The 27,399-nt window shown below is 53.1% G+C and overlaps 1 protein-coding gene and 1 long non-coding RNA gene across 3 annotated transcripts; one reads left to right on the forward strand and one right to left on the reverse strand.

Moving 5' to 3' along the window:
* The first annotated feature begins 119 nt into the window (after positions 1–119).
* On the forward strand, positions 120–13,823 carry ZDHHC19 (zinc finger DHHC-type palmitoyltransferase 19). 2 transcript variants are annotated; one of them, XM_058295618.2, is made up of 8 exons: positions 120–345; positions 683–804; positions 1,157–1,296; positions 2,250–2,422; positions 2,815–2,920; positions 12,447–12,532; positions 12,854–13,058; positions 13,605–13,823. In XM_058295618.2, exons 1-8 carry the CDS (start codon positions 221–223, stop codon positions 13,722–13,724), a joined length of 1,077 nt encoding a protein of 358 aa, XP_058151601.1. In that variant the 5' UTR covers positions 120–220; the 3' UTR covers positions 13,725–13,823. The 2 variants fall into 2 exon arrangements, with proteins under 2 accessions (XP_058151601.1, XP_071070830.1); XM_071214729.1 differs by having other exon boundaries at positions 761–804.
* On the reverse strand, positions 5,349–10,812 carry LOC131278237 (uncharacterized). Its single transcript, XR_009185528.2, has 3 exons — positions 10,731–10,812; positions 10,159–10,213; positions 5,349–5,432 (listed from the first exon to the last, which is right to left on the reverse strand). It is a non-coding gene; the product is annotated as an uncharacterized lncRNA (long non-coding RNA).
* Positions 13,824–27,399: the final 13,576 nt, after the last annotated feature.

A 27,399-nucleotide genomic window follows, 5' to 3' on the forward strand; every position in this document is an offset into this window, starting at 1 on the left:
ACAGTCACCTGAAGCAGCCAGAGCAGGCGGCAGACACATGTGCTGAGGACCCCCAACCCCCATTCTCCTCAGTCTCTGTGATGTCACACTGGGCCTTTTTCCCTTCTGCCCTGGGCTGTGGCTTCTGAGGCTGCTGTGGCCATGGGGCTCAAGGAGCCAGGCAGGGGGAGGGAAGACTGGAGTGGCCCTGTTCTCCCCCAGGAGCACGGGAGGCCCAGTCATGCCCCTCGTGAAGGAGCCCCAATCCCCCCGACACGTCCCGCTTCCCTGGATGCTTCCCAGCCTGTTTGCCGCCTTCAATGTAGTGCTCCTAGTCGTTTTCAGCGGCCTCTTCTTTGCATTCCCGTGAGTCTCTCATGCCAGCTGTCAGGCTTCTTAGAGAAAGATGGAAAGGAAGATCGTTACAGTATGGGGACAGGGGAAGTGTAGAAGAGGGTCAGGAAAGGGAGGATACCCTCGGTAGGGGGAACAGAACGTGCAAAGGCACAGAGGTATAGAGCACTGGCACATCTGGGGAGCGGCAGGTGGCAGGCGGTGCTGGTGCCATAGTGACATTTCGTGGGGCTTCTACGGGTCTGTCATTATCTGCAGGCCTTAGGTCTGTGATCCTGACCAGGTGGACTGGGTCCTCCGGGAGCGTCGAGGGGCCCCAGACCCAGGCTGAGTCAGGCTCTGGTCTCAGGTGCAGGTGGCTGGCCCAGAGCGGGGAGTGGGCCTATCCCATCGTCACAGGCCTCCTCTTTGTCCTCACCTTCTTCAGTCTGGTTTTGCTCAACTTCTCAGACCCTGGCATCTTGCATCGAGGTGAGTGAGGCCTCGTGCCTGCAGGAATGTCTCCCATGGCGTTCCACCCACCTCCCCTCCTCAGGACCCCCAGCCCCACCCCACGTCCTCATGTGTGCGGCCCTGCTTCTGGCACTTTCCTTCCCAAGCCACTGAGGAGGGAGATTTTCTCCAGCTTTCTCGGAGGGGAAGATGGGGGGGGGGGGCGGCGGGGAAGCCAGCGATCTCTTCACAGACCACTCAGTTCTCTCAGTGGGGACTAGAGGTTCGCTGGCCCAGCACCTCCCTACCCTTCCTGGGCCCGGGAGCCTGGGCGGCTGCCCCTGAGAAGCAGTGTGTGATCACAGGGCCTCCTGCCCCCTGCCCTCACCAGGCTCCAACGAGCATGGCCCCTTGATGGTGCACGTGGTGTGGGTGAACCACAGGGCCTTCCGTCTGCAGTGGTGCCAAAGGTGCTGCTTCCACCGCCCTCCCCGGACCTACCACTGCCCCTGGTGCAACATCTGTGTGGAGGTCAGTGCTGCTCCCACCTGCCCACCTACCTCTACAGCACCTGGCCCGGACCAGGCTCCCCCCTCAGCAGGGCTAGGGGCAGGTGTGAAACCATCTTCAGAGACGGCGAAAGCCAAGGGTAGCAGACAGTCTCAGCCGTTCTTAGTCACTTTTAAGAGGCTTAGGGGGAAGCGGATGTAGCTGCACTGGCTGAGCACCGGCTGCCCATGTACGAGGTCTTGGGTTCAATCCCCAGTACCTATAAAACACAAAAGGGTCTTGGGGCCTGCCTGCACCTGGCGTGGGCAGCTGGCCCTTGCACCCACAGGTGCTGATGCACAGAGGGCATCACATCCCGGCTGGGCCTGGTCAGGCTGGGCGGGGGAAAGGCAGCCCCTGTGCCTCTCCCAGGCTCCCTGAACCTAGACACCCGAGTTCCTCAGGGAAGGCGCTGGCTGCCCTCCAGGCTGAGGGAGCTTTTGTGTCCTCCGAGTGTACAGACCAGAAGGTTTCCTGGGTTCCGACTGCTCCTCTCCCACATGTGCAGCCTTCAAAGGCTTACATGCATACTGTCTCATCTGGTCCTTACAACCTTGAGAGGCTGGCCGGGCAGCTGGGGGGGTTATTATCATCCTCATTTAAGGGGCAAAAAAACCTAGACATTCTAGGTTCTGCCCAAATTTCTACCAGGCTGTCTCACAGGAGACCAGGCTGGCCTTGCTTCTAAAGGCCTGGTGGCCGACCTTGTGAGTCACAGAGGCGGGACGATGCTCTAAGCATGGAAATGTCAGCGTTAGTGACTTTGTGGCTCAGTTTCTTCCTGGGTTGTGGGAGTCAGTGTTGGCGTTAGGGACTGTGGGAAGGTTTAGGGTGGCCTCGGGGGCCAGGGGAAGGCCTCAGGATGCTGGCGAGGGGGCGATGGGGCCTGGGCCAGAGGACGGGTGCTCAAGCCTGCCCCTCTCCCACTGGCCCAGGACTTTGACCACCACTGCAAGTGGGTCAATAACTGCATCGGCCACCGCAACTTCCGCTTCTTCATGCTGCTGGTCCTGTCCCTGTGCCTCTACTCAGGCTCCTTGCTGGTCACTTGCCTGGTCTTCTTTGTGCGCACGACCCATCTGCCTTTCTCCCTGGACAAGGCCATCGCGTATCCGTCCAGGACCGCTGGGGCCACGTGGGGAGCTCTTGGGGGTCTGAGGCATCGGGGAAAGCCCACGAGCCGGGCTAGGGGCGGGCCCCGGAGGCGGAGCTAGCAGTGGCGGGGCTAGGAGAGGAGCCCTGGGACCGCCTGGGTGGGCTAGGGCGGGGGAGGGTGGGGTCAGGGCGATGGGCGGTGTTAGCCGGGAGGAGGAACGCCGAAGGGGTGAGAATCTAGCAGGGGCGGGTGCTAAGGGTGGAGCGCGGCCCCGGGCCGAGGGCGGAAGCCCCCGGAGGGAAGGCGAGGCGGTGGCGTGGCGGGCGCCTCCCCGCGGAGCGCGGCCGGCGCGCGGGGCTGAGGGCGGGCGGCGCTGGGCCCGCAGCTCCTTAGCCCGCGCGCAGCATCGTGGTGGCCGTGCCCGCCGCGGGCTTCCTCGTGCCGCTCCTCCTGCTGCTGCTGATCCAGGCCATGTCCGTGAGCGCGGCCGAGCGCTCCTACGAGGGCAAGGTACGCGGGGCCGTGGGGGGGCACCTGGCGCCTTCCTGACCTCCGCCCTTGCCGCTCTTTCTCCACCACCCTGGTCGCTGATGGCCTGACCGGTCTGGAAGGTGTCGCCTTAGTCCTTCCAGACCCGTCTCTTACGATTAAGCCCAAATCTCGCCGCCTCCTTGGAGGCCAGTGGTCTCTCCTCCCGCCTTGGTGCTCCGTCCTACGCGCTGCTCGCTCCTGCGGGAGCACTGCGTGGAGTGCCCGAGGCGTCCGAGGCTGCGTGAGTGTTTTCAGGAGCGGCGTGGAGGTGAGCAGGGCTGCTCTGCACTGCTGTGGGTAAGGAACGTGAAAGCAGAATAACAGCCGTCAGGCGCCTGAGCGCGTGGCGAGAGGGGTGTGCGCGCGCTGCGGCGTGGAGCGCAGGGTCACGGGCGGAGGAACTGACGCTTCAGTGAGGCTCGCGATGCAGAGGGAGGACGTGCCACCGTTGTAGAGCAGCAGAGACCTAGGGGAGGGCGTTGCAAGTGCGGGGCACAGCCAGCAAGAAAGCAGGGAAGCCTGAAAGAGGAGAGGAAGCAGTTCTAATTGGAGCAGAAGGTGGCATGGGAAATTAAGTTGGCTCCCTGGGGCTAGCCAAAACTTTTTTTAAAACCCTGGAAGGCAAAGAATTTAGTCTTGATACAGTGAAAACCTGGGAACCATGGTAGTGTGTTTATAAATATATATATTTTTTAAAGTCAGAATTTGAGGTATAATTTACATGCAGTAAAATTCACCCTTTTTAGTGCACAGTTCTATGAGTTTTTAAAATCAAATCAATTTTATTATACATATTAATAAAGCAGACAATTCATCCAAAGTGTACAATCAGTGATATTTGTTATAATCACAGATTTAGGCATTCATCACCTCAGTCATCATTAGAGCATTTTCTTTGTGTCAATAATAATAATAAAAACAAACAAGAAAATTCTTCACCCCTTGATCTCATTATGCTTCCCATCCTGTCCATAGTTGCTGTTTCTGGCTATTCTTGCACAATTATTTATTAAACAGTTTTATTGGGATATATTCATATACCATACAGTCTATCCAAAGTGTATAATCAATGGCTTTTAGTGTAAACATAATTTTGTGCATTCATCACCATGAAAAATTTTAGAACAATTTCATTACTCCAAAAAGAAAAACTCCACACCCCTTAGCAGTCCTTCCCCAGATTACACAATGTATTTAGTTCATAGTAGTGCAATCATACAATATTTGTCCTTTTGTGTCTGGCTTGCTGCACTCAACATTAGGTCCTCCAGGTATTTATTTCTCTCCCCTACCCCTGCCTCCCACTATCTGCTGTCTATGTCCATTCACTGTGTGTTCTTCTGAGTCCTCTTGCATTATCAGGTGGCACTAGGAAACTGCATCTCTTTTATTGTTGTTGTTGCATCTTTTTTTTTTTAAGATTTATTTATTTGTCTCCCCTTCCCACCCCCACCCCCACCCCCACCCCCCACCCCAGTTGTCTGTTCTCTGTGTCTATTTGCTGCATCTTCTTTGTCTGCTTCTGTTGTTGTCAGCGGCATGGGAATCTGTGTTTCTTTTTGTTGCGTCATCTTGTCGTGTCAGCTCTCCGTGTGTGGCACCATTCCTGGGCAGGCTGCACTTTCTTTCTCGCTGGGTGGCTCTCCTTATGGGGTGCACTCCTCCTTGCACATGGGGCTCCCCTATGTGGGGACACCCCTGCGTGGCATGGCATTCCTTGTGTGCATCAGCACTGAGCATGGGCCAGCTCCACACGGGTCAAGGAGGCCCGGGGTTTGAACCGCGGACCTCCCATGTGGTAGACGGATGCCCTAACCACTGGGCCAAGTCCGCCGCCATGTTGCATCACCTTGATGTGTCAGCTCTTTATGTGTGCAGCACCACTCCTGGGTGGGCTGCACTTTTTTCACACGGGGTGACTTTCCTTGTGGGGCGCACTCCTTATGTGTGGGGCACCCCTATGTGGGGGCACCCTTGTGTGGCACGGCACTCCTTGAGCACAGCAGCACACTGCACGTGGGCCAGCTCACCACACAGGTCAGGAGGCCCTGGGGATTGAACCGTGGACCCTCCATATGGTAGACAGACGCTCTATCAGTTGAGCCACATCTGCTTCCCTTTTGATTCTTGGTTCAACCTGTTCTGGGTCTTACTTCTCAAATCTGGACCCAGGACCCAGTAATGAGTTGCAGACCTGCCTTCTGGGGCCTTGGGGAGGGAGGCTGGAAAGGCCGGAAAAGCCTCTCATTTTAATTTCCTCGTGCACTTCTTTAGTCTGCCAGCGCATGGTGATCTTTGGCATCCCTCTGTTCAGTGCCTGGTTGGAGTGTGTTAGCTGCAATAAGGACTGGGTCAATGTTACAGAGGTTTCTCTCTGGAACTTCATATTTCAGACTTTCTCAGAGGCAGTTCTCCAGCCTTTCCTAGCATCCCTTCTCTTTTCCTGGGTAGGAAATAATTCCACTCACCTCTGCATCCACAACAACCAGTCCTGTCAGTGGAAGAGGAGATTGTTAGGGTTGAATCTCTTTAGACCAGTGAAAGGTCTGTGTTTGTTCCACAGACCTCTTTGCCAGTCAGGTGAAAAACACAGACCCCTTACTGAGGTCACACTGTACTGTGTGTTATTTAATAAATATATCATACCTGCACCAACACGACCCCAGAAGAACAATGTTTTTTTGAATTTTCAGTTCAAGACCACGGCCCCCTGAAATCTTTAAGGGGTCATGGACCCTGGTAAAGAACCCCCGCTTTAGACCCTTGCCAACTCCAAGGCAAACAATGGTGAAGCCGCACGCAGCCTGGAAGGACTCATGAGACAGAGCAGACCAAATCTGTGGGTCAAAAGCTGAGTCAGCCTTAGGCTGTGTCCCTTTCTCTCTCCTTTCCTGGGAAAGTAGATTCCTGGGGCCCCCTTTGTCTGTAGCCACAGGCGCCTAGGGCCTGAGAGTCAGTGTCTATAATGTGGGGAAGGACACTGGCAGTTGTAGCTGCTGCTTTTAACTCAGTTTTGCCATCATATTTCTTTTCTTTTGTCCCTCTCTTTCCTGAATGGTGTCCAGCCTTCTCCTGGTGTCCTAAACCTTAGAAGATTTTTTTTCCAGGCCATTTCTGCCTGTCCTCTAACTATTTTTCTGGGGAAGAAGAGAGTCCCATGTCTTTCTAATCCGCCATCTTCCCAGAAATCCTTTCTGTGGGTTTTGGCAATTGTATACAGTCCTGTAAACACTACCACAATCAAGATTTAGAACCTTTCCATCACTCCAAAAAATTCCCTCCTGCCCTTTGACTAACTCCTTTCCCTACCAGCAGTCCTTGACGACCATGAATGTGTTTTCTGGCCCTATAGTTTCTCCTTTCCCAGAATGTCACATAAATGGAATTATAGCTTTTGTTTAGGTACTGGGGCTGGTGATTGAACCAGGACCTTGTATGTGGGAAGCCAGCGCTCAATCACTGAGCCACATCGGCTCCCCTGCATTGGTTTTTTCATTTATTTGATTGTTGGTTTTTTTTGTTATGGTTGATCGTTTTTAGGATGCACTGGAGACTGAACCTGGGACCTCCCATGTTGGACGCAGGCACTCAATGGCTTGAGCCACATTCACTCCCCATTGTAGCCTTTGACTGGCTTTTTTTTTTCTCACTTCCTATAATGCTTCTGAGATTCATCCATGTGGTTGCTGCTATTGTTAGTTCATTCCTTTTTTTTGCTGAGTAGTATTACATTATATGGAGGTATAACAGTTTATCCTTTTACCAGTGAGGGCTGTTTCTGTTGTTGGGTTGCATCCAATTTTTTTTCAATTGTAAATAAAGCAGCTATAAATGTTCATGTACAGGCATGTGAGCATAAGTTTTCACTTCTCTTTAATAAGTACCCAAAAGTGGCATAGTGGCATTGGCTGTTTATTTTGGTTTTGTTTTGTTTTTTGCCTTTAATAGGAAATAGTCAAGGGAATTATTTGTTAAAAATACATACATACATACATAAATACATATGTAGTAACTAACTAAATAAGTAAATACAGTGTCAAACAGGGGGGTCAGCCAACATCTGCAGTGGCAGTTTTGGGGGCCACGAGGGAGGAGTCTGATTTCCTTAGAACTTTAACTCTATAAGAAACTGCCAAATTGGCTTCCAAAATAGCTGTACCATTTTGCATCCCACCAGCAATGGTCTGAGGATTCTAGTTGCTCTGCATCCTCACCGACTCTTAGCATTGTCAAGTTTTTTGTTTGTTTAATTGTTTGTTTTGTGTTTTAAACGTTAACCATTCTAATAGATACGTATTGGTAGCTCATTGTGGTTTTAATTTGTATTTTCCTAACAGCTAATTATGTTGAACATATTTCCTTGTTATTTGCTATCTGTATATTTTTGGTGAAGTCTCTTCCAATCTTCTGTCCCATTTTTAAAAATTGGGTTGTTTTGTTATTATTGAGTTTTAAAGTCCTTTATGTATTCTGGATACAGATATGCATTTTAGAAATGTTTTCTTCCAGTCTGTAGTTTGTTGTTTCATTTTCTTAACAGTATCTTCCAAAAGAACATAATTTTAAAATGTTGATGAAGTACAATCCGTTGATTTTCTCTTCTTTTATGAATTCTGCTGTTGGTTCTATAAGTAAGAAATCTTTGCCTAACCCAAGGTCACAAAGGGCTTTCTCCTATTTTTCCTTCTAGAAGTTGTATAGTTTTAGATTTTATATTTAGGTCTGTGATTCGTTTTAGATTAAATTTTATTTATATATGGTGTGAGGTATGGTTTGAGATAATTTTTTTTCTTGCATATGGATTGTTCTGGTACTATTTGTTGAAAAGACAATCCTTGCTCCATTGAGATGCCTTTGCATGTTTGTCAAAATCAATTGGCCAGGGAAAACGGACTTTGGCCCAGTGGTTAGGGCGTCCGTCTACCATATGGGAGGTCCGCGGTTCAAACCCCGGGCCTCCTTGACCCGTGTGGAGCTGGCCCATGTGCAGTGCTGATGCGCGCAAGGAGTGCCGTGCCACGCAAGGGTGTCCCCCGCGTGGGGGAGCCCCACGCGCAAGGAGTGCGCCCGTGAGGAAAGCCGCCCAGCGTGAAAAGAAAGAGCAGCCTGCCCAGGAATGGCGCCGCCCACACTTCCCGTGCCGCTGACGACAACAGAAGCGGACAAAGAAACAAGACACAACAAATAGACACCAAGAACAGACAACCAGGGGAGGGGGGGGGAATTAAATAAATAAATAAATCTTTAAAAAAAAAAAAAAAGTGGACAATAAATTCATATTTATAAAAAAAAAAAAAAAATCAATTGGCCAGGAAAGCATTTGTGGCTCAATCAGGTGGGCTCCCGTCTGCCATATGGGAGGCCGTTGTGAAGGCAGGCTTGTCCGCACGCTGCCAAGAGCCACTGGCCTGGGCGCTGTGGAGAGCCGCCCGCCTGCAAGCACCACAGAGTGCCGCCAGCCGGCAAGCGCTGCAGAGAGCCAGCTCAGCAAGGTGACACAATAAAAAGCGAAACAAGCAAAAAACGCAGAAGAACGCACAACGAATGGACACAGAGAGCAGACAGCAAGCAAGCCGCAAGGTGGTGGGGTGATAAATGAAAAATAAATACAGACTCAGAAGAATGCACAGCGAATGGAGACAGAAAGCAGACAGCAAGCAAAAACCATGGGGTGGGGGTGGGGCGCAGGATAAGAAAAAAATCAATTTACCCTATATGTGTGAGTCTATTTCTGGATTCTCTGTTCTTTGGCCAATGTCACACTGTCTCAATTACTATAGCTTTATTTTAAGTCTAAATCAGGAAATGTGAGTTCTCTAACTTTGTTCTTCCTTTTCAAAGTTCTTTGAGCTCTTCAGGTTCCTTTATTTTTCCATGTAATTTAGAAAATCAGCTTCTCAATATCTAAACAAATCTCTGCTGAGGCTTTCATTGGGATTGAATTGAACCTATAGTTCAGTTTGGGAAGAATTGACATTTGTAACAATATTGTGTTTTCAAATTCATGAACATGATATGTATATACCACTCCATTTATTTAGGTCATCTTTGATTTCTTTCATTAGCATATTTTGTAGTTTTCAGCATATAGATATTGCACATTTTTAAAGAATACTAAGTGGTTTTTTTTTGTTTTTTTTTTAAGGAGATACCAGGGATTGAACACAGGACCTGGTACATGGGAAGTAGGTGCTCAACCACTGAGTTGCATCTACTCCCCCATGAGAGGTGTTTTTTTTGTTTGTTTGCTTGTTTTGCTTTTACAAGTTACTGGGGATCAAACCTGGTACCTCGTACATGGGAAGCAGACAGTCAATCACTTGAACTAGCTAGGTCTGCTCCCTATCTAAACTTTTTGTTAGATTTATATCTAAGTTCCTCATAGGTTTTTTAAATACTATTGTAATTTTTTTAAAAAACTTTGATTTCCATTTTTTCATTATTACAAGAATGGATTTTTGAATCCTGTGTTCTTGTGAAACTCACTTATTTGTACTAGTAGCTTTTTTCTTGATTATTTGGAAAGTTTTACATGGACAGTCATGGCGTTTGTGACACTTCCTTTACAATCTCTGTGGCTTCATTTCTTTTCCTTTTCTTATTGCACTCCCTTGGACCTCCAAGGAGTGGTAAGAGTGGGATTCTTTGAGCAGGACAATGACTTGACTAAAGACTGTTTACAGAAACCATGGTGGGCAGCATTGAGGGGGGGGCTGGCGTTCCTGACAGGACAGAGGAGCCCTCTTTGCCTGCCTCTTCCCGTCTTTCCAGCCACCACGCAGCCTGTGCACACAGCCATCTTTGGTCCCCAGTCCACCTGTGATTCTTGCCCAGCTCTTACTCATCAGCCTCTAGTGGTCTGTGTGTCCGCTCTCCAGCCTCCTTCCATCATTCCAGCCTCTCCTGGACAGCATTCCCTCTTCCGCCCACATCTTGTGCCGTAGGCCTGGCCACCATCCGCTGCTCGGAGTGGTGCCCTCCCAACCTAGTGTCTCCAACTTCAAGGGACCTAAACATGGTCTGTACTCTGTGACTCATTTGGCAGGACTCTTTCCCATTACCTGCGACACCCATTTCAGGCATTTTTCACATACTCTTCCTCCACACACGTTTCCTTCCCCTGACCTCAATTCCTGCTGAGGCTGCGTGCTCCGTGGTTGATGGCAAGGGTTCTAGAGCCAGACCATGTAAGTTCAAATCACAGCTCTACAACTTACCAGCACGGATATCTAGGATACATTACTTAGCTTCCTGGTGCCTCAATATCCCCATCTGTAAAATGGAGCAGCATGGATTAATATGTGAAAGTTACATAGACTAGTGGCTGGTACAAGCAAGAGCCCTATATGTTGTTGTTATTATTGCCACTCTTTCCCATCTTCATTTACACGTGCTCATTTCTCTCTCATCTTAAAAGCAAAACAATCAAAGTAAAAAGTTAAAGAAAAAGCACAAGGTGTTAATAATAGGGTGGTATGTGGGAATCCTGTATTTTATGCATGATTGTTCTATAAACCCACAATTTCTCTAATAAATAAATAAATAAGAGCAAAGTAAAACCCTCCCTTAACATCACAGACCTTCACCCCGTCTGCTGTCCTCTCCCCTCCAGCCCAGCTGTATTTTCTGAAAGAGCTAGCTCCATTTTTCACCATCTCTGGCCCACCCAGCCTGCCATCTGACTAACTGTCACACTGATGCGGCTTGCACCAAGTGGCCAGAGCCAGCCGACGGCCCTCAGATCTCATCTTTCTGGACCGTGCACAGCCGTATCTGGAACTGAACGTACCTCTTGCCCTAAGGGGTCCTTCCTCAGGCTCTCGGGGCTCAGCATACTCACGTTTCTGGGCTGCTCTTCTTCTGGAGTCTGGTCCTTCCTGCTCCTCTCACTTGAATCTCTCTCGGAGCTGCCCTGCTGCATTCCCCTTAGAACTAAGGGCGCGTGTCGCCGCTGACCTCACCACCCTGGAAGTTAAGGCTGGCTGTGCAGTTTATGGCTGTATCCTCAAGCCCTAGCACAGTCCCTGGAACATTGTTGGGATTCCCAGGTATTTCTGACATAGTAAGTGAAACAACAAACAAATGAATTGATAATGCTTTGGGGAAGAAGGCGAGAGAAGGAAGCCTGATGCTCTGATTGGGGGGGGGGCGCGGCGTGGGAGCTGAGTGGGAGATGCACTGAAGTGATTACTTAGGTTTTGGCCCTTTGGAGTGTGAGGACGCTTGAGACCTAGGATTAGAGCAGGAGGCCCAGGACTGCAGCCAGCGGGAGAGGCCGGTCTGGAAGGTTCAGGGTGTTGGGTTCCATTCCCCCCTGAGAGGTCCTGTGTGCGGAAAGGAAGGTGTTCGCCTTTATTTGTCAGTTCTTATAAACTTATTAACCAATTATCTTCCTTTTAGCATTGAGCAGTGTTTTTCTACAATTCATATCCAATTAGTAAATAAAAATTTATTTCCCCAAATTTAAAAATTCTATTTGCAAACTTAATCTTAATCAAACTCTTCTCAACATTTCATTAAAGCCACATTTAGAATAGTGGTTCTTCTTAAATGCTTTGAATGCCTTAAGAAGCAGGCAGAACTCAAAATAACGTAGTGCTGAATGTTGCTTTTTTGGGCAACAATGGGATGTTCTGGAGCCCTTTGAGTTTTCCTGCGGCAGTCGCAGTGTCAGCGGCCCTGCGTGGTGTCCTGGCTCCTTCCGGTAAAGAGTGATTTTAAAGATCCAAGTCTTTGTGACTGGGGCCTGGGCACAGGCGAGTTGGTGATGGGCAGAGGTGCTTTGGGCCCCTTCTGGTTGTAATGAACATTTCACAGCTAATGCTCTCCAAGGGAGGTGAGGTTTGGCCCGTGCTGGGGAGGAGGGGGCTCGAGGAGGAGCCGGGAGGATGGGGAGGGGGGAGTGGGGGCGGAGAGGAGAATTTGATCGTTGCACTTGACCCTGCACTGTGCGCCCAGGCCTTCAGCCCACATTTTTCCAGGGCTTTCTGATTTTGCTTTTGGAAATGTGACAAGGCCTTCATACAACCTTTCCAGATAGTGAAATCCAGTGAGGGCACAAATTTAGGAAAAACAGAAAAAGGAGAGGTGAGAAAGTGGAGAAGTGGGGGTGGGATGGGGTTTGGGACTGTCTTTGGGACAGTTAAGAGGCAAAAGGAAGCTCTGAATGTGTATCTGGGGGCGGGGGGAGCAGGTGTGTGTGTCTGATGGAGATGGAAAGGCAGAGATGAGGGGGGAGCCCTGAGGAGGCGGGAGAGGTGGGTGCAGTGTCGGTGTTCTCCAGGAGCGCTGCTCAGAAGTGGGCGGCTTGCCTGGAAGCCGGGGCAGGGACGAGGCCTTGCCTCACTCTCCCGGCTTCCCTGCCTGGGGAGTCTTGCTGCTCCCAGAGACTTGCTGCAACCATGCGCTGAGCCCAAGCTGAGCTGACTGGCCCCGAGGGGGCCCGTGGAGGCGGCCTGCACCCTCCAGGCGGCTGAGCCCTGCTTCCCACCTTCTCCCCCTCCAGTGCCCATACCTGCAGGGATATAACCCCTTTGACCAGGGCTGTGCCAGCAACTGGTATTTAACGATTTGTGCACCACTGGGACCCAAGTGAGTTCAAAGCAGGGGCCCGAGCAGTGGACCTGGGGTTGGTGGGCTGGGGTGAGGCTGGGTCTCCCCCGACTCCTGCAGTCACTGCTTCTCCTCCCTTGGGGTTTTCTCCCGGGTTCTCTGGGAGTTTCCTGGAGCCTCCTCATTTCCTTGCCTCTGTGGGTCTTTGGTCTAAGACATGCGGTGCTGCAGCCTGGATGGATGAGGCTGGCGTCAGCTCCCTGCAGGGCAAGCCCAGGCTGTGTGCTCCTGGGCTGGGTGGGAAGTGGGGGACCAGCCAGGAGGGCTGCGACCCCTTGCCTCTGGCCCGTTGCTCCCCAGGTACATGGCCAAAGCCGTCTGGCTGCAGAGAGTGATGGGGCCCGACTGGGTGTCTGTGCAGACCCCGCGCCCCCCGCTGTGCCCATCTGCTGTCAGTCCCCCCGCCCTCCTGGGGTATGGGCCTGGCACCCGGCTCCAGCCTCCAAGTCTCTACAAACCAGGGAAGGGTCTCCCAGGGAGCGGCGAAGCTTCAGCACTCCAGGAGGTGAGACGTGTGTGTGTGCCGGGAGAGGGGCGCCTGTGGATTGTTGAGGTGTGGGAGAAGCCCCACCAGGGTGGGCTGGCCCCGAAGGTGGAGCACTCAGACCTGGAGCAAGGTCTCGGGCCTCTCGAGTATGCCCAGGGGTCCCTGGAGACACAGAGGAAAGAGGCTAGGCCACTCGCTTGCTGGTTGACCTTGGGCCAGTCACTGGCCCTCTCAGGGCCTTATTTCCTCAGCTAGACTAGTTTAGTAGTTTACAATTTTGGGGAGAGAGATTCCTTTATTTAAAGACATTTTTACTCTGAAGCCCAGTATGTGGAGCCTATTTAAGTGGAATGGGGGTGGGTAACCTCCATCCCACCCCCCACCCAGGGCCTTGCCCTGACGGCCCCTGGTGCCAGCCCACTCCCTTTGCCCTGTCTGGAGGGCAGAGCGGGGGCGGGGGCAGGAGGGAGGCGGCTTGGGCAGTTTGTTGCTCCCCTGCGGGTGGGCTGTGGGCTGTGGGGCAGGGGCTTGGGGAGAGCCTGCTTTCCCCTGCTCTTGGTTTAGCTCCACGCCAGCCCGGTGCTGCCCCTGCTGCGTGAGGCCCCCCGGCGAGGCCCGGCCTTCCACTCGCCCCTTCACACCCGGCGATGCCAGGAGCACCTGCAGCTGAACCTCGGCTCCTGAGCCCCACGCGGAGGGCTCTGTGCCCTTCCCTGGCCCAATCCCCTGGTGGGAGCTGAGATCCCCCGATGCCCATTAACTACCTATTGCCTGCCCCACCTGCCACGGCCGTCCTGCTGCGTGTTCTGTCCTGGGTGCGAGGGAGCGTGGGGAGGTGTGGGAGAGCCTCAGCGGCTGGACGGAAGAGGCCGGGGGATCTGGGTTCAAAACCCAACATGGGCTGACCTGTGACCTTGGGCCAAGTCACTTAGCATTTGTCTTGGTCCTTAAAATGGGGCGACAGTGATGACCACAATGCTTGGCCTGGCCCACCTCCCAGCAAGGGCTGGAGATGATGGAGGAGAGAACCAGCCAAAACGCGGGAAACCCTGCCTCCCACCTGTCGCACCCAAGTCTGGCTGCAGGGGGCGCCCAGTGTCCGGGGATTCGCCCAGCCTGGCCTGGTCCAGCTCAGCTGCGCTGGAGCCTCCTGGGCGGGAGGCACCCTCTGGGGAAGGGTACGGGCGGGTTCTTCATCCCAGGGTGACCCTGCCTCTTTCCTAATCCTTCTATCCGCGTCTCTCCTGGTGGGGGTCCTGTCCCTGCAGTGGGTCCCAGGCCCTGCTGGCGGTCCTGGTGTGCAGGCCCCTGGCGGGGGGGAGAGGAGAGACCACCGTAAACCATGGTTCTGCTGGTGGCCAGTGTGTGATCTTGAGACTGGGAATAACGTCATCTTCCTGGAAGGCTGTCGGAGGATGAAATGAGGTGGTTCTTGCAAATCACCAGGTACACAGTAGGCACCCTGTGAATGCACAGATTTGATTATGATCTTCCCCTCCACGTGGCAGGAGTGAGACCATCTAGTGTTTCTCCAAGGACTGCGGGCTCAGAATCACCTGGGCCAACCCCAGACCACCAAATCGACCTTGGGGTGGGAGGGAGGGCAAGGCATCTGGATTTTGATCAAGTGTCCTACATGATGCTGCCACCCGCAAGTTTCAGAACTGTTGTCTTAGGAGTTCAGGCGGGGCGCAGAGCACGCTGTTTGCTTCCGGCCACGGTTGTATCCAGGTAAAGGCAGGGTGTGTGAAGAAGGCAGAAAGGAAAGGATGTCACCAGAGAGCTCAGGTGAACGTGCCCTGGGGCCTGCATAGAGCACGTGCTTGTGTTTTAGGGGGAATGAGCTCTTCCTGGGACCATGGGTGGGCTGAGGGTGGGGGTGCCAGGGGTCACCCCGGTCCCTTCTCCCTGCTTTCCCCCCGCCACCGGCCCAACCTTGGGAGGTGGGTGACCTAAGATGCAGGACATCTCTCCAGTTCTGCAGTCCCGAGCCCTGCCACGGCTGCCTCCCACCCTGGCCCTCCCACCTCCCGCCGTCCCTGGCCCTCCCGCCCAGGCCCCCACCTCACCCCCTTCTCTGACTCTGACTTTCTGGGCTTTTCTCAGATCTTCATTCAACTTCGACTCCAACTCTTTCTTACTTGCCTTTGTCCTGGTCCCAGCCCCTTGGGGTTCAAGACCTATTTCATCGCCATCCCTGGAAAACTTAGAAGCCCTTGAGTCCTGGGCAGGAGTTCAGGGCGCTTATTTGCATAGGGACAGGCAGCCCAGCTTTCGCTTTGCTGGAAACGGCTCCAGTGGCTACATTTAAAATACCTGGGACCCCACGTTACACGTCTGATAACACGGGGGTGGGCGTGGGAATGAGTCTTCTGGAGCCCCTGAGCCCAGGGGTACATGAGTACCCAGCTCCTGTTCAGAAGTCAGCAGAGGGGGTGGGAGTGGGTGTTCACAGGACGCTCAGGTCGGCTCCCAATGGGACCCCTCTGGGTGGCCTGCTCCTGGCTTAGAGGAAAGGGAGCCCAGGAGCCTAGGCCAAGGCCTGGATCTGAGTCATTATGGGGGGTTAACTCATGGAACTGCCTGGGTGGGAGTCGCAGCTCCACAGGGCACCACGAGTGCCAGGCCCCAGGACCAGGGAGACCTCACCCTACGCCTGCTGCGCCCAGGATGGCTGGTTCAGCGGGACTGCACTGAGGGGCCCGAATCCAGGTGCAGGGGGCTCACCCCGCCTCAGGCAGGGAGCTCCCGAGTCCTCTGGCACCCTGGGCCTTAGTTTGCCCCTTGGCTGAAGACGACTTTTATCGGATTCTGAAAGGAGGTTCAATGGCAAGCACCTCCTGCTCGGGGATGTCGCTTCTGGGCCTCTCCAGTTCCTCCACGCCTGGGATGTCTGTGCTTTTTTTGGGAAAGCCCCTTGGGTCAGGCTCTGCTGCTCGAGGGCTAAGTGGGGCTAGCCCACCCCTTTCTCTGATAACCACCCCCCACCCGTAAACACATACATCCACAACCCATACACCCTTATCCCTAGGCCTTGGGCTCTCCTGGGGGCTGCTGCTCTCCTGCCGGGCTAGGAGGCCGCAGGAGAGCTGTGCCGCCATCCCCTCTCACCCCCTCCCCTTTTCTGCTAAACCTCCCCTTGATTCTTAGATGCACCCCGCCCATTCCTTGGCCCACTGATAAGGGAGGCATGTTATCAGGGCCCGGTGTGGGGCCTACTCTCCACTTACACAGGAAGCCTTGCCTTCCCTCCCTGGGTGCCCACGCGTTTGGAGCCCCTCTGAGGGTCCCTGGTCAGCTTCTAGAGCCTGATGGAGTGGACTGGACCCAGGGATGGGGAGCCTCAAGCCGCCTCCCATCTCCAGGCCTTCCCTCCATGGACCTTCTGGAAGGCCAGTGCACTGCGCTGGGAATCAGGAGACCTGGATGTCATTCTCAGCTCTGCTACCAACTAGTTTGTGACAGAGTGGGTCACTTCCCTCTGCTTGGCCTCGGTTTCCCCACCTGTAAACAGTGAAAATCCTCTCTACCTCACAGGTGGTCCCAAGAGCCTAGCTTTTTAGAGCTGGAAGGGACTCAGGGGTCCCCTCATCCAGTTTCCCTTCTACCATCAGTTTCAAAGATGGGGAAACTGAGGCCCAGAGAGGAAAGCAGTAGCCTAGGATGGCACAGTGGGACAAGTCTGGCGGGCATACTTCTATTGCCTGGGCTGCCTCTCCCAGGAAGGACTTGGGCAGTGACCACAGCCCCCTGGCTCTCCCGCCCCATCTGTCAGAGCCTCGCAGTACGTTTCAGCACAGAGCCGGTACATTTCAGCACGGAGCCGGGAGCCGATAAGAAGGCTTAACTCTGCCTGCAGCCCTGTGCTGGGAGCGATAAAGACGCCCTGCTGCATCCTGCTCAGCCCTGCCCTGCCCTGCCCACACCACCCAGGAGGGCCCTGCAGGTAGCTGGGGGTGGGGGGATAGCAGTTACCGCAGCCTGGAGTTAGGGGCTAATTCTCACACTTGACAGGCCCAGGCCCTGCACTGGCCCTCCTGGACACCCACAGCGTGTGCGCCCAGAAGGTGCTCCATCACAGCCAGTCCCTTCGCTTTCTGAGCGGGCAGTGTGACCGAAGGAAGCAGGCCCAGGGGCTGGAGGTTTGCTTGGGACAGCAGATCCTCACTTCCCTGGGCGTCGGGCCCCTCGGCTGGGCAACAAAGCCTTTATGAGCCCTGCCTAGGCCAGGGCCGGTGCTAACTGGTTCATATTATCTCATGTAACCCTCACAACAAGCCTATGAAGTCGTTACTTTTATTATTCTCATTTTAGAGATGAGGAGACCAGCACTGAGCAAACAAGTAATTTCACCAAAGTCCCACTGCATGTTGTTTCAGTATCATGTGGTGGTCAAGACATGGGCTCCGAAGCCAGGGTGCCTGGTTTCCATGCTGGAAAATGAGGTTAATAATAGGATCTCCTGGTGTTGTAATAAGGATTAATTGTACAATGCATGCAAAGAGCACAAGGACTGGCACACAGTAGGAGCTTAGTCAGTGGTGGTTATCATTACATTTTACATAAAGAGATGCGTGAGTAAGGACTCGGTGCTCTGCTCAGTGCTTGGGGATGCCAGTTACCATGACAACCGCTGCCTTTGGTATGGGTTCTCCAGTGGCTGGGTGGCAAAAGGGAAGGGTGCTGCTTCACAGGGGAGGTTTGGTGTTATGGTTTTACAGAAAATCAGCCAACGTTGGTGTCTCTGGGCCAGGCAGGATCAGGGGTCCCAGGTGAGGCTCCTCGAGGGAGCGTTAGGGACGGCCACCCACCAGCTCTGCTCTCCAGCACCGGCGAGTTTCCTGTCGAGAAAGCACCTTTCCACTTCTGTTTTGTGGCCAGGCAGTGTCTCCGGCTGAAGGAAGTGGAGAGCTGTGCTGTTCTGAGCGCTGCGTGGGGCAGCCGCTCACACCGCAGCCCTCGCCTCTTCCGGTGTTTTGTCTCCTGCCCCAGGGCCTCTGTTCCTGTCCCTTCTCCGTTCCTCCCGCCTCACCTCTCCCCGCCTTTCCACTCGCCCTTAACCCTCTTCTCCCTCACTCTTCCTCTTCCTCCCCCTCTTTGCACTTACTTTCCTTCTCCCTCATGCTCTCTCTCTTCCCCGCCCCCCCACCTCCTTCACTCTTCCTGGATTACGGCTTCCAAGAACGCCAAGTAAACCGACCCTGAGGACTTTCAAGAAATAACTTTCAGCTGTGATTCTTGGAAGCCCCTGTGCCTTGGAAGCACACGGGCCTTTTGGCCCCGTTAGAGGCAAGCCCACACAAGGCAGCTTGTCTGCTTTGCCCCGCCAGGTGCCCACTTTCCCAGCTGCTTGCCGGGTGGGGCAGCCTTGCTGCTGAAGTAGGGGATCCCCAGACTGGAAGGGGCCCCTCCTGAACATCCAGTCACCTTCCCTATTTCTCCATGGGAAGAAATTGGAAGCCCGGGGTGGCCAGGTCTCCTGACTTCTGGGCCCCGTGCCCTTTCCATGACCCCACTGTGGGATGACAATGAGGCAGAGCCTGGCCTGGAAACGGGAAGCACCTTGAGTGGTCCTTGGGCCTCCGTGTCCCTGTCAGCAAGCACAGTGCTTCCTGGAGGGTGCTCAGCTCTGCCCTCCTGGGCGTCCCTGACTTGGCAGGAGGCACACTGAGCGGTGTCGGGGCTTCGGAAAGGGCTTGTTCTGTGGCCCGTCGGGGTCCTTTCCCTGAACCTCCTCGTATGTCCCTTAGTAGCAGGGTGGGCATAAGGTCACCACACGAGGGTCCTCACTCTTCCACAGCCTGTCGTTCCCGGACATCTGTTCTTCAGCCACCCACAGAAATGCAAGGACACCATCCTGCCTGCCTTTCCCCGGGCAGCAGGGTGCCATGGAGAGCACAGACAGGGTGCGAGACCTGGGTTGGGAAGCAGGTTCTGCCGCCTGCTAGTCTTGCCGCCCTGCACAAACCCCTTAAGCTCTCAGAGCCACGCTCACCTCAGCGGCAAAACGGGAATTAAAACCCACGCTGGCTCTCCTCCCTGCGCTTGAAGAAGTCGCCGCTTGGAGGGAAGATGCTTTGGGAACTGTCACTTCTGGGCACACCCTGGGACAGAGTGGTGTGGAGGTTGTTGCCAAGGGACCAGTGGTCGGGGCAGGGGATACCCAGGCAGGGGAGCCTGGTACAAGTGCTGCTCTTCTTTGTCTCTCTTTGCCTCCTTGGGCCCTGACCGTTTTCCAGGCTCTGGATTAGAGCAGTTTTCCATTTGGAGATGGCCGGGGCTGAGGATGGGCCATCTCCTTTTGAACCCTAGCCCTCGTCACTTTCCCTGGGTGGCCTTCTCAGCTCATTTTCCCTCCAAGCATCCCTTGGAGAAGGAGCTGGCTGGACTTGGGGTTGGGGCAGGGATTGGGCCCCCTCTGATCGAGCTGGCAGCGCGATCCATCAGCCGCCACAGCCCCAGCCTGGGGCGCCCTGGGGCCGAGGCCTCTGTTGGCTTCCAGGTCTGCTTGTGCCCAGCTCACTCTGCGCCTCCGAGGGATGTGGGCTGCGGACCCAGCTTGGCCAGGAGGCTCTGGCTGCCTTGGGCATGTTCCAGACCAGAGTAAAGGAGGATTGTTCCTGAAGGGGAGACCAGAAGCAGGCACACAGAGGGCTCTTTGCTTTGGAGTTGAACCTTGTAAAGATTTGTTTTCATTAAATATCCTGCTGCAGGAAAGAGAAGCCAAAATCAAACATTCCTGAAACAGGGATTTCAGGTGGCTTTGAAGGAGCAATTTATTTGGTTTCCGCCCCACCCTGTTTCTGCTCAGTGGGGTCCTGGGCGTTTGTCCCTGGGGTTTGGCGGAAGGTCCGCACCCTTCCAGCCCTGCTCTCCTGACCCATCCAGCCTCACCAGGAGGTTTCCTCCACTCCACAGTCCCAGCCCCAGGCGTGGTCCCCAAGGAGCTTGTAAGGTCAACCTCAAGAAGCAGCCGTCGCTTTTCCTCCATCCTCAGCTGCACTGGCGCTGGCAGCTACACACTCTTTCCTGAAGATTTTTCTCTCTACCCTTGACCTGAGGGATCCCACTCCTGACTTTCCTTCTGCCTCTTGGATGCTCTGTGGCTCTCCGCCCCAGCCCCTGCCAAGGACCTGCTCCAGGTCCCGGGCTGGGGAATGTGTCCCCCTCCTGGGGACTCCTGCGTCTCTGCCTTCAGCAGTGCTGAGCCCTGCCAAGCTCATCTCCAGACCCTCAGGCCCTGCCTGTGCCCCGGGTTCGGGGCCTGTATTTTCTTTCTTCATTTTTTAGTAATATATGTATTTATATTTTTTACTAGCAAAGTTGTGAAATTACAAAACAATAATGCATCATGTGCAGAACTCCCATACAACACCCCTCCACCTTACGTTGCTGTGGAACATTTGTTACAGATTATGAGAGAACAGTGTCAGACTATTACCACTAACTATGCTCTATAGCATATATTTGGTGTATTTTTTCCATACTCCTCTATTATTAACACAGGACCTTCTTTGACAGTGATGCAAGAATATTACAATATCGCTGTTAAATATAGCCTATAAGTTACATTAATTTTATTTTCCCATGTATTTCCATATTCTTACCACCTTGTAAGAATGATAAACTTGTGTTCTGGTTGATAGAAGAACATTCTTGTATTTTTATTATTAACCACAATCCTCATCCACCTCCAGGTTCGCTATGTTATTTAGTCCCAAGCCTAGATTATTCTCTAGCTTTCTTTCAGTTGACATTTATATCCCTAGACTACCCCTTTCAGCTACAATCCCGTTTATAAACCAGCTGTGTTAGTTATACTCACTATAATTTGTCATCACTTTATTCATTTCCACACTTTTATAGTCAAGCTAATTAAAAATTCTATATACATTAAGCTTCAGTACCCCCTTTTCACCCCTCCACCTATCTCCTAGTAACCTATACTCTAGGTTTTAATTCTGTGTATTTTTTTTCCTTTTTAAAATTATCTTTTCTTTTAAAGATACATAAATCACATAAAATGTTATATTAAATAATATGAGAGGTTTCCATGTACTCCACTCCCCACATCCCCCACTCCTCCCACATTGACAACTTCTTTCATTAGTGTGGTACATTCATTGCATTTGATGAGTACATTTTGGAGCATTGCTGCAAAGCATGGATTATAGTTTATGTTGTCGTTTACACTCTCTCAGTCCATTCAGTGGGTTATGGCAGGATATATAGTGTCCTATATCTGTCCCTGCAATATCATGGAGGACAACTCCAAGTCCCGACAATGCCCCAATATCACACCTTTTCTTCCCTCTCCCTGCCTTTAGCAACTTCTGCGGCCACTGTCTCCACATCGATACAGTTTCTTCCATTGCTAGAGTCACAATAGTTCTACAGGAGAATACCAGCAAGTCCACTCTAATGCAAGTTTTATTTTTTTTAAGATTTATTTATTTTATTCAATCCCCACCCCCACCCCCACCCTCCCCCCCCCCCCCCCCCCCCCCCCCCCCCCGTTCTCTATTCTTTGTGTCTATTTGCTGCTTCTTGTTTCTTTGTCCCCTTCTGTTGTCATCAGCGGCGTGGGAAGTGTGGGCGGCGCCATTCCTGGGCAGGCTGCACTTTCTTTCGCGCTGGGCGGCTCTCCTTACGGGGCGCACTCCTTGCGCGTGGGGCTCCCCTATGCGGGGTCACCCCTGCGTGGCAGGGCACTCCTTGCGCACATCAGCACTGCACATGGGCCAGCTCCACACGGGTCAAGGAGGCCCTGGGTTTGAACCGCGGACCTCCCATGTGGTAGACGGACGCCCTAACCACTGGGCCAAGTCCGTTTCCCTCTAATGCATGTTTTATTCCTCCATCCTGAAGACACTGGGATGGCGATGTCCACTCCATCTCTAAATCGAGAGGGGGCTTAGATCCCACATGGCTGATGGATGGGATTCTCCTGCTTGCAGCTGTAGACTCTCTTTGTTCCCTGGTGTGGTGGTTGACCATCCTCACCTCCCTGTTATTTTCTGATTGAATTCTTCTCTTGGAAGTACCCCTGGAATCTCAGGGGCTTTCCCAGACCCAGCAGGGAAACAAGAGAAAAGGCAGAGATGAAAACAGCCACTGAGTACGAGGAGCTCTTGCCAGAAACTGGTCAGGAGTGTGAGGGAGCAGCTGAGCAGGGCCTGGGGCTGGATCGGGGTCGGGGTAAGGGTGGGGGTGGGGGTGGGGTGAGGTCCGAAGGGTGTCCCAAAGCTAGCCTTGACCAAGAAGGGAGCAAGAACCAGAGGAGGCCTCTGAGCAGCCTCATTTCCCCCCCCTTGTCCCCTTGGTCCCCTGCCACAGTGGCCCTGATATGAATGGGTGAGGATAGAGAGGTACTGGGTGAAGGGGCAGCTAGACCTGGGGCACCAACCAAGAGCCTATTGCTGTCATCCAGGGAGCAACTGACAAAAAGCCTGAGTCCTGAACTGGGATAGTGGGAATAAGCATTCATCCAACAAACATTGCTAAACTACGACATATCCAGGAGGTGATAAAAATAATTAAAAAATATATATATTCATGCATAGTATAATTAAGAATTAGTTTTAAATTGCATATATGTGTTTTCAAAACCCAAAGCAAAGTCAGCAAATTTTCATGGCGGTGGAGCAAATGTGTCCTAGGGAAATGCTGGCTGCTGGTCTGGGTGTCGGGCACCCCATTCCTAGGCCCAGCCCTTTCCCTGCCTGGCCGTGTGACTTGGAAAAGTGCTTCCCCTTTCTGGGCCTGTTTCCTCACGCGTGAAGCGAGGGTGTGGAACCAGGAGATGGACAGCTCTTCCCAGCTCTGCGTGGGAGAACATTCAGGGCTAGGCTTCATGGCAGTTTCACTGGCTTTGCCCTGGGGAGCTGTGCCGGCCCGGCTGCAGGCATGTGAGGTCCCTTTGCCAGCCTGCTGCGGTGGAACCACAGCCTCTCGCCTGGCAGGCTCCAGCGAAGGGGAGGGAGCAACTGCCTGCAGACCCACCAGCTGTCGGGCCCAGATCTCAAATTAGAATCACGCCTCTGCCTCATAAAAAGCCTCCTCCACCCTCCAGCTGCATCCTCACTGCCACCGGGAACAAAGGGGCCCTGGCCAGAGCGGCGGCCTCCACAGCCTCGGATTGCCCCAAGCCTCAATCGGGAAGTGAGAGAACCACCCAGGTGGGGAGTGACATGTGTGAGCTCCCTAGGCGCCTGGCACTGCATTTGTGGGTTGTTTTCTAGGCATCAGCCCATTTCTTTTTATTTAAAAAATTATGCTTTTAATTATAGAATGTTGTTAGAATAATACAGAGGTAGATAAACACTAGACTACTGTGCCCAATACTGTGAGGAAAACTGCTCTACATACATGTTCACGCACTCTTCACAACCGTGGAAAACAGGCACAGAGTGTTCAGGGCATGTCTAGACGCAGCCTGGGACTTGGGAGCAGAAGGCCTGCGAAAAGCATCAGTGGAAAATCGGAGGTAAAACTTCTACCCAGACTTCAACACAGCAAAAGGAGGGCAGCAACTGGCAGCACAAGAGGAGACAGCTGGTCTGGCCCTTGCCCTTTTACCTTTCCACGTGGAGTGTATGTGTGTGGCGAGATGGCTGGCTGCTTAGGAGCCTTTTCTTGAACCCTTCACCTGGAAGAAGCCAAGGGCAGCAGCAGGAATGGGCTGCGGGTGGGGAAGGGGGAGCAGGGAAGGAAAAAGGGGTGAAATATAGTTAGGGGCCCATCCGTTCTTCCTAGTACCCCTGGGTGGGAAGTATGAGCATCATCTCCATCTCATGGAGGAGGAAGCCGAGGCCCAGCGAGATGTTGCCCAGTCACACAGTAAATGGTGGCTCTCTGTGCAGCAGAGCTGAGAGCCCCACAGCTCCTTCTGCTCCCCTGAGGGCCGAGGGGCATTGCCAGCTGCCGGTCTCAGCCAGGTCAGACCCCACTCCTGCTCCCACCACCAGAATTTTGTATGTGGCTGCAGGGGGGTAAACCTATTTCCTATTCTATCCACTGAAAACATTTCTCTAGAAAATCTCATCTGGCAGAATTGCTTCTTTCTTTCTCTGGCCTTGGAACCCCCCTGGCTCCTCAGCAGGCAGCAGCTCCAGGACCTTCTGTGACCTCAGGACTCTTGCACAAATAGAATTTAGGTCCCTGACCACACTGCCATCCCTGCCACGCTTGGCTGGCTCCCAGGCACATGCTTCTTCTAGCACAACTTCCCTATTTGGTCAGCTAGTCCTGTCTGTTTTTCCCCAGCCTTCTGCCCACTGGGTGCTACCTCCACCACACTTCTTATATCAATTCTAAAACAAGAGGGCAGGAGAAATTATATACGTTTTCCCAGCTGGCCTCAGATTTTAATGCAGGCATTCAAGATAAATTAACCACTAGGCTTCTCAGGTGCTCTTGGTTAGCCTGACTACTGGCGTCACAAAGTCTCTTTCTCCAAATGCTCATTCTGGAGTATAATGGGTTGGGCCCCCTTGGACTAGCTTGGGACTCTAAATATAACAATAGCATCATTTCAGTGGGAAAATGTGTCTGAGCACATTTTGGAATATAACCTAGTTGGAAGTTGGGGGCTGCCTGTAATTCTTTTTTTTTTTTTTTAAGATTTATTTTATTTATCTCCCCCCCCCCCCCCCATTGTATATGCTTGCTGTCTACTCTGTGCCCATTTGCTGTGTGCTGTCTGTGTCTGCTCATCTTCTCTTTAGGAAGCCCCGGGAACCAAACCTGGACCCTCCCATGTAATAGGTGGGACTCAATCGCTGGAGCCGTATCCACTTCCCTGCCTGTAATTCTTAACAAAGTCAAATTTGCTACTTGGGGCAGGTTTCTTAACTTTGCTGATTTGGCTGATAAGACTCACCTCACAGGACTGTCCCTTGATGAAATGAGATAATGTGTAGGAATATGCCAGCACATAGCAGGTGCTCAGGAAGTATCCCCACACCGGCTCCCACCCCATACTGTCATGGGGTTCACATCTTAGCCCCTCTGAACCCCAGCTTCCTCTGCCTGCTTCCTAGGATGGCTCTGAGGTACCAAACAGTGTGAAAGCACTTTCTATGCTGACGGCCCGAAGCACAATTAAAGGGTTATTATATGCAGGCCTCTTGCACATCTCAATTGACCTGTTTTTGAAGAGGTAAAACTTCAGCCCCCAAATCCTTAAATCTGGTCAGGACAGTCTTCCCTGAGCTCATGGCTTCCAGCCCTGCCTGTGCACACAGCTCCAGAGGCCCGGGCTTTAATGAGGGGCACATCAGCCCTCCCTGGGGTCCTGGCCCACCCTCTAGCCCTCGCCGGGTGGGCCCTCATCTGGGCTCATACCTGGGCAGCGGGTAGTTCCCCCAGAGCAGAGGTTTCCCCACTGCCTGTAGCCACTGCACACGTACATTAGGTGGACGCGGGCTGGGGATTGCTCCCCTGTTACCCAAAGTACGCCGCAACAGCCTGGCAGGTCCCTTAGATTTTGTGTTTAATTTTATGAATATTAGAAAAGAAGTGAGGGAAACGGACTTTGGCCCAGTGGTTAGGGCATCCGTCTACCACATGGGAGGCCCGCGGTTCAAACCCCCGGCCTCCTTGACCCGTGTGGAGCTGGCCCATGCGCAGTGCTGATGCGCGCAAGGAGTGCCGCGCCACGGCAGGGGTGTTCCCCGCGTAGGGGAACCCCATGCGCAAGGAGTGCGCCCCGTAAGGAGAGCCGCCCAGCACGAAAGAAAGTGCAGCCTGCAGAGGAATGGCGCTGCCCACACTTCCCGTGCCGCTGCCGACAACAGAAGCGGACTAAGAAACAAGACGCAGCAAAAAGACACAGAAAACAGACAACCAGGGGAGGGGAGGGGAATTAAATAAATAAAAAATAAATCTGTAAAAAAAAAAAAAAAAAAGAAAGAAGTGGCTAGTTCAAGAGGCCCAGCCTGACCAAGAATTGGAAGATTTGGAGACAGGAAAAGATCAATGAAAAAGAGCATGAAGGGCTGTATTATTGAATTGTTGCCTGTGCTCGGTGGTCCTGAGCAAAATACTTTTTTACAACGTGAGATGACAAAGTTGATTTAGTCCCTGTGGCAAAAACCACGACAGGAAACAGCATGGTGCAGTTTGGGAAATGCTACCTTTCCCCATTTAATGCCCACGGCAGCCCTCTGAGGGTAGGCTTCTTCTCGTGTTACATAACCGGACACAGTAAGGGAGTCCCGGAGATAATTCACGTCCTTGGCTGATCTTCAGGGGGTCCCCCAGACCAGGGCCTGGCGGCTGTGGAGTCCAGGACTGACACCAGTTTGCCTCTCCTCCGTGGGCGAGCTGTGCCAGGCGGGTGCTTGACTTGCACCAGGGACAGTTGCATCAGACTTTCTGGCCTGATGCCTGTGGCAACACAGATAGCAAGACTGGGGTCTAGGGAGCGGGGAGGAAGAAGGAAAACCAGGCAGATACAGAAGACATGCAGAGGCCTGCCAGGCCAGGCATCAGAGTCTAGAACTTGTAGGAGAAACTTAATTCATTCCCACAGGACCGGCCTGGAATTGGTCCCCAACAGGCCTCTAACACCTCCTCTGGTGGTAGGAAGAAGGGTTTCAGTCAAAGGAAAGTTATAAACCCTACAAATAACATCCCCTCCCACCCCACAGACGCAGACACAGACCCTTGCGACAGCGCCTTCCTCTCCCCACGAGTGAAAGCGTGTCGGGAACATAGACTTCTAGTCACAGATCTTTTGCTCTCCTGCCTCACTTTAAAACTCCTAGGGTGTGTTTTTCACCTTTGGAATGATCCGTTGCTGATCTCTCCTGCCTTGTTCAGTAGTCATCCATAAATTTTAATAACTGCATTCCTGGCTGCCAGAGAGGTAACAGGCTGGTTCAAATAAAAACTAACAAATGAGCATGTTGTGAGCCAGCTCCGTGCTAGGTGAGGACGTGTGGGGGCAAAAGGAAAAGGGAAGGGGGCGAACGGTGAGTGAGGTGGCCTTGGCTCAGGGAGCTGGAGCCCCTGAGGCGGGCAGGGCAGCCTGTGCAGTGGCCAGCGGAAGGCTTCAGCACACACCATAGCGGGCTGATCACAGCGAAGGCCGCGGCCCACCCCAGGCGGAAGGGGGCGCTCAGGGAGGGCTCTCCCTTCCCAGGGGCCCGGCGCCAACTGAGGAAAATCTCGTCTTCCGAGGTGTGAGGCTTCACGCAAGGTCACAAAGCACATTCGCCTCTGTTCTCCAGGTGGACCTTTACCACAGCCCCGGGGGCCCGGGCGGGGCCGGGTAATCAGCCTGGCAGACGAGCCTGGAGACAGGCCGGGAGAGGTGGGGAAAGCTGCCCAGGTCACAGGCAGGGAAGGCTGAATA

This window comes from Dasypus novemcinctus, chromosome 4 (genome assembly GCF_030445035.2).
Source record: "Dasypus novemcinctus isolate mDasNov1 chromosome 4, mDasNov1.1.hap2, whole genome shotgun sequence".
Classification (NCBI taxonomy): Eukaryota; Metazoa; Chordata; class Mammalia; order Cingulata; family Dasypodidae; genus Dasypus; species Dasypus novemcinctus.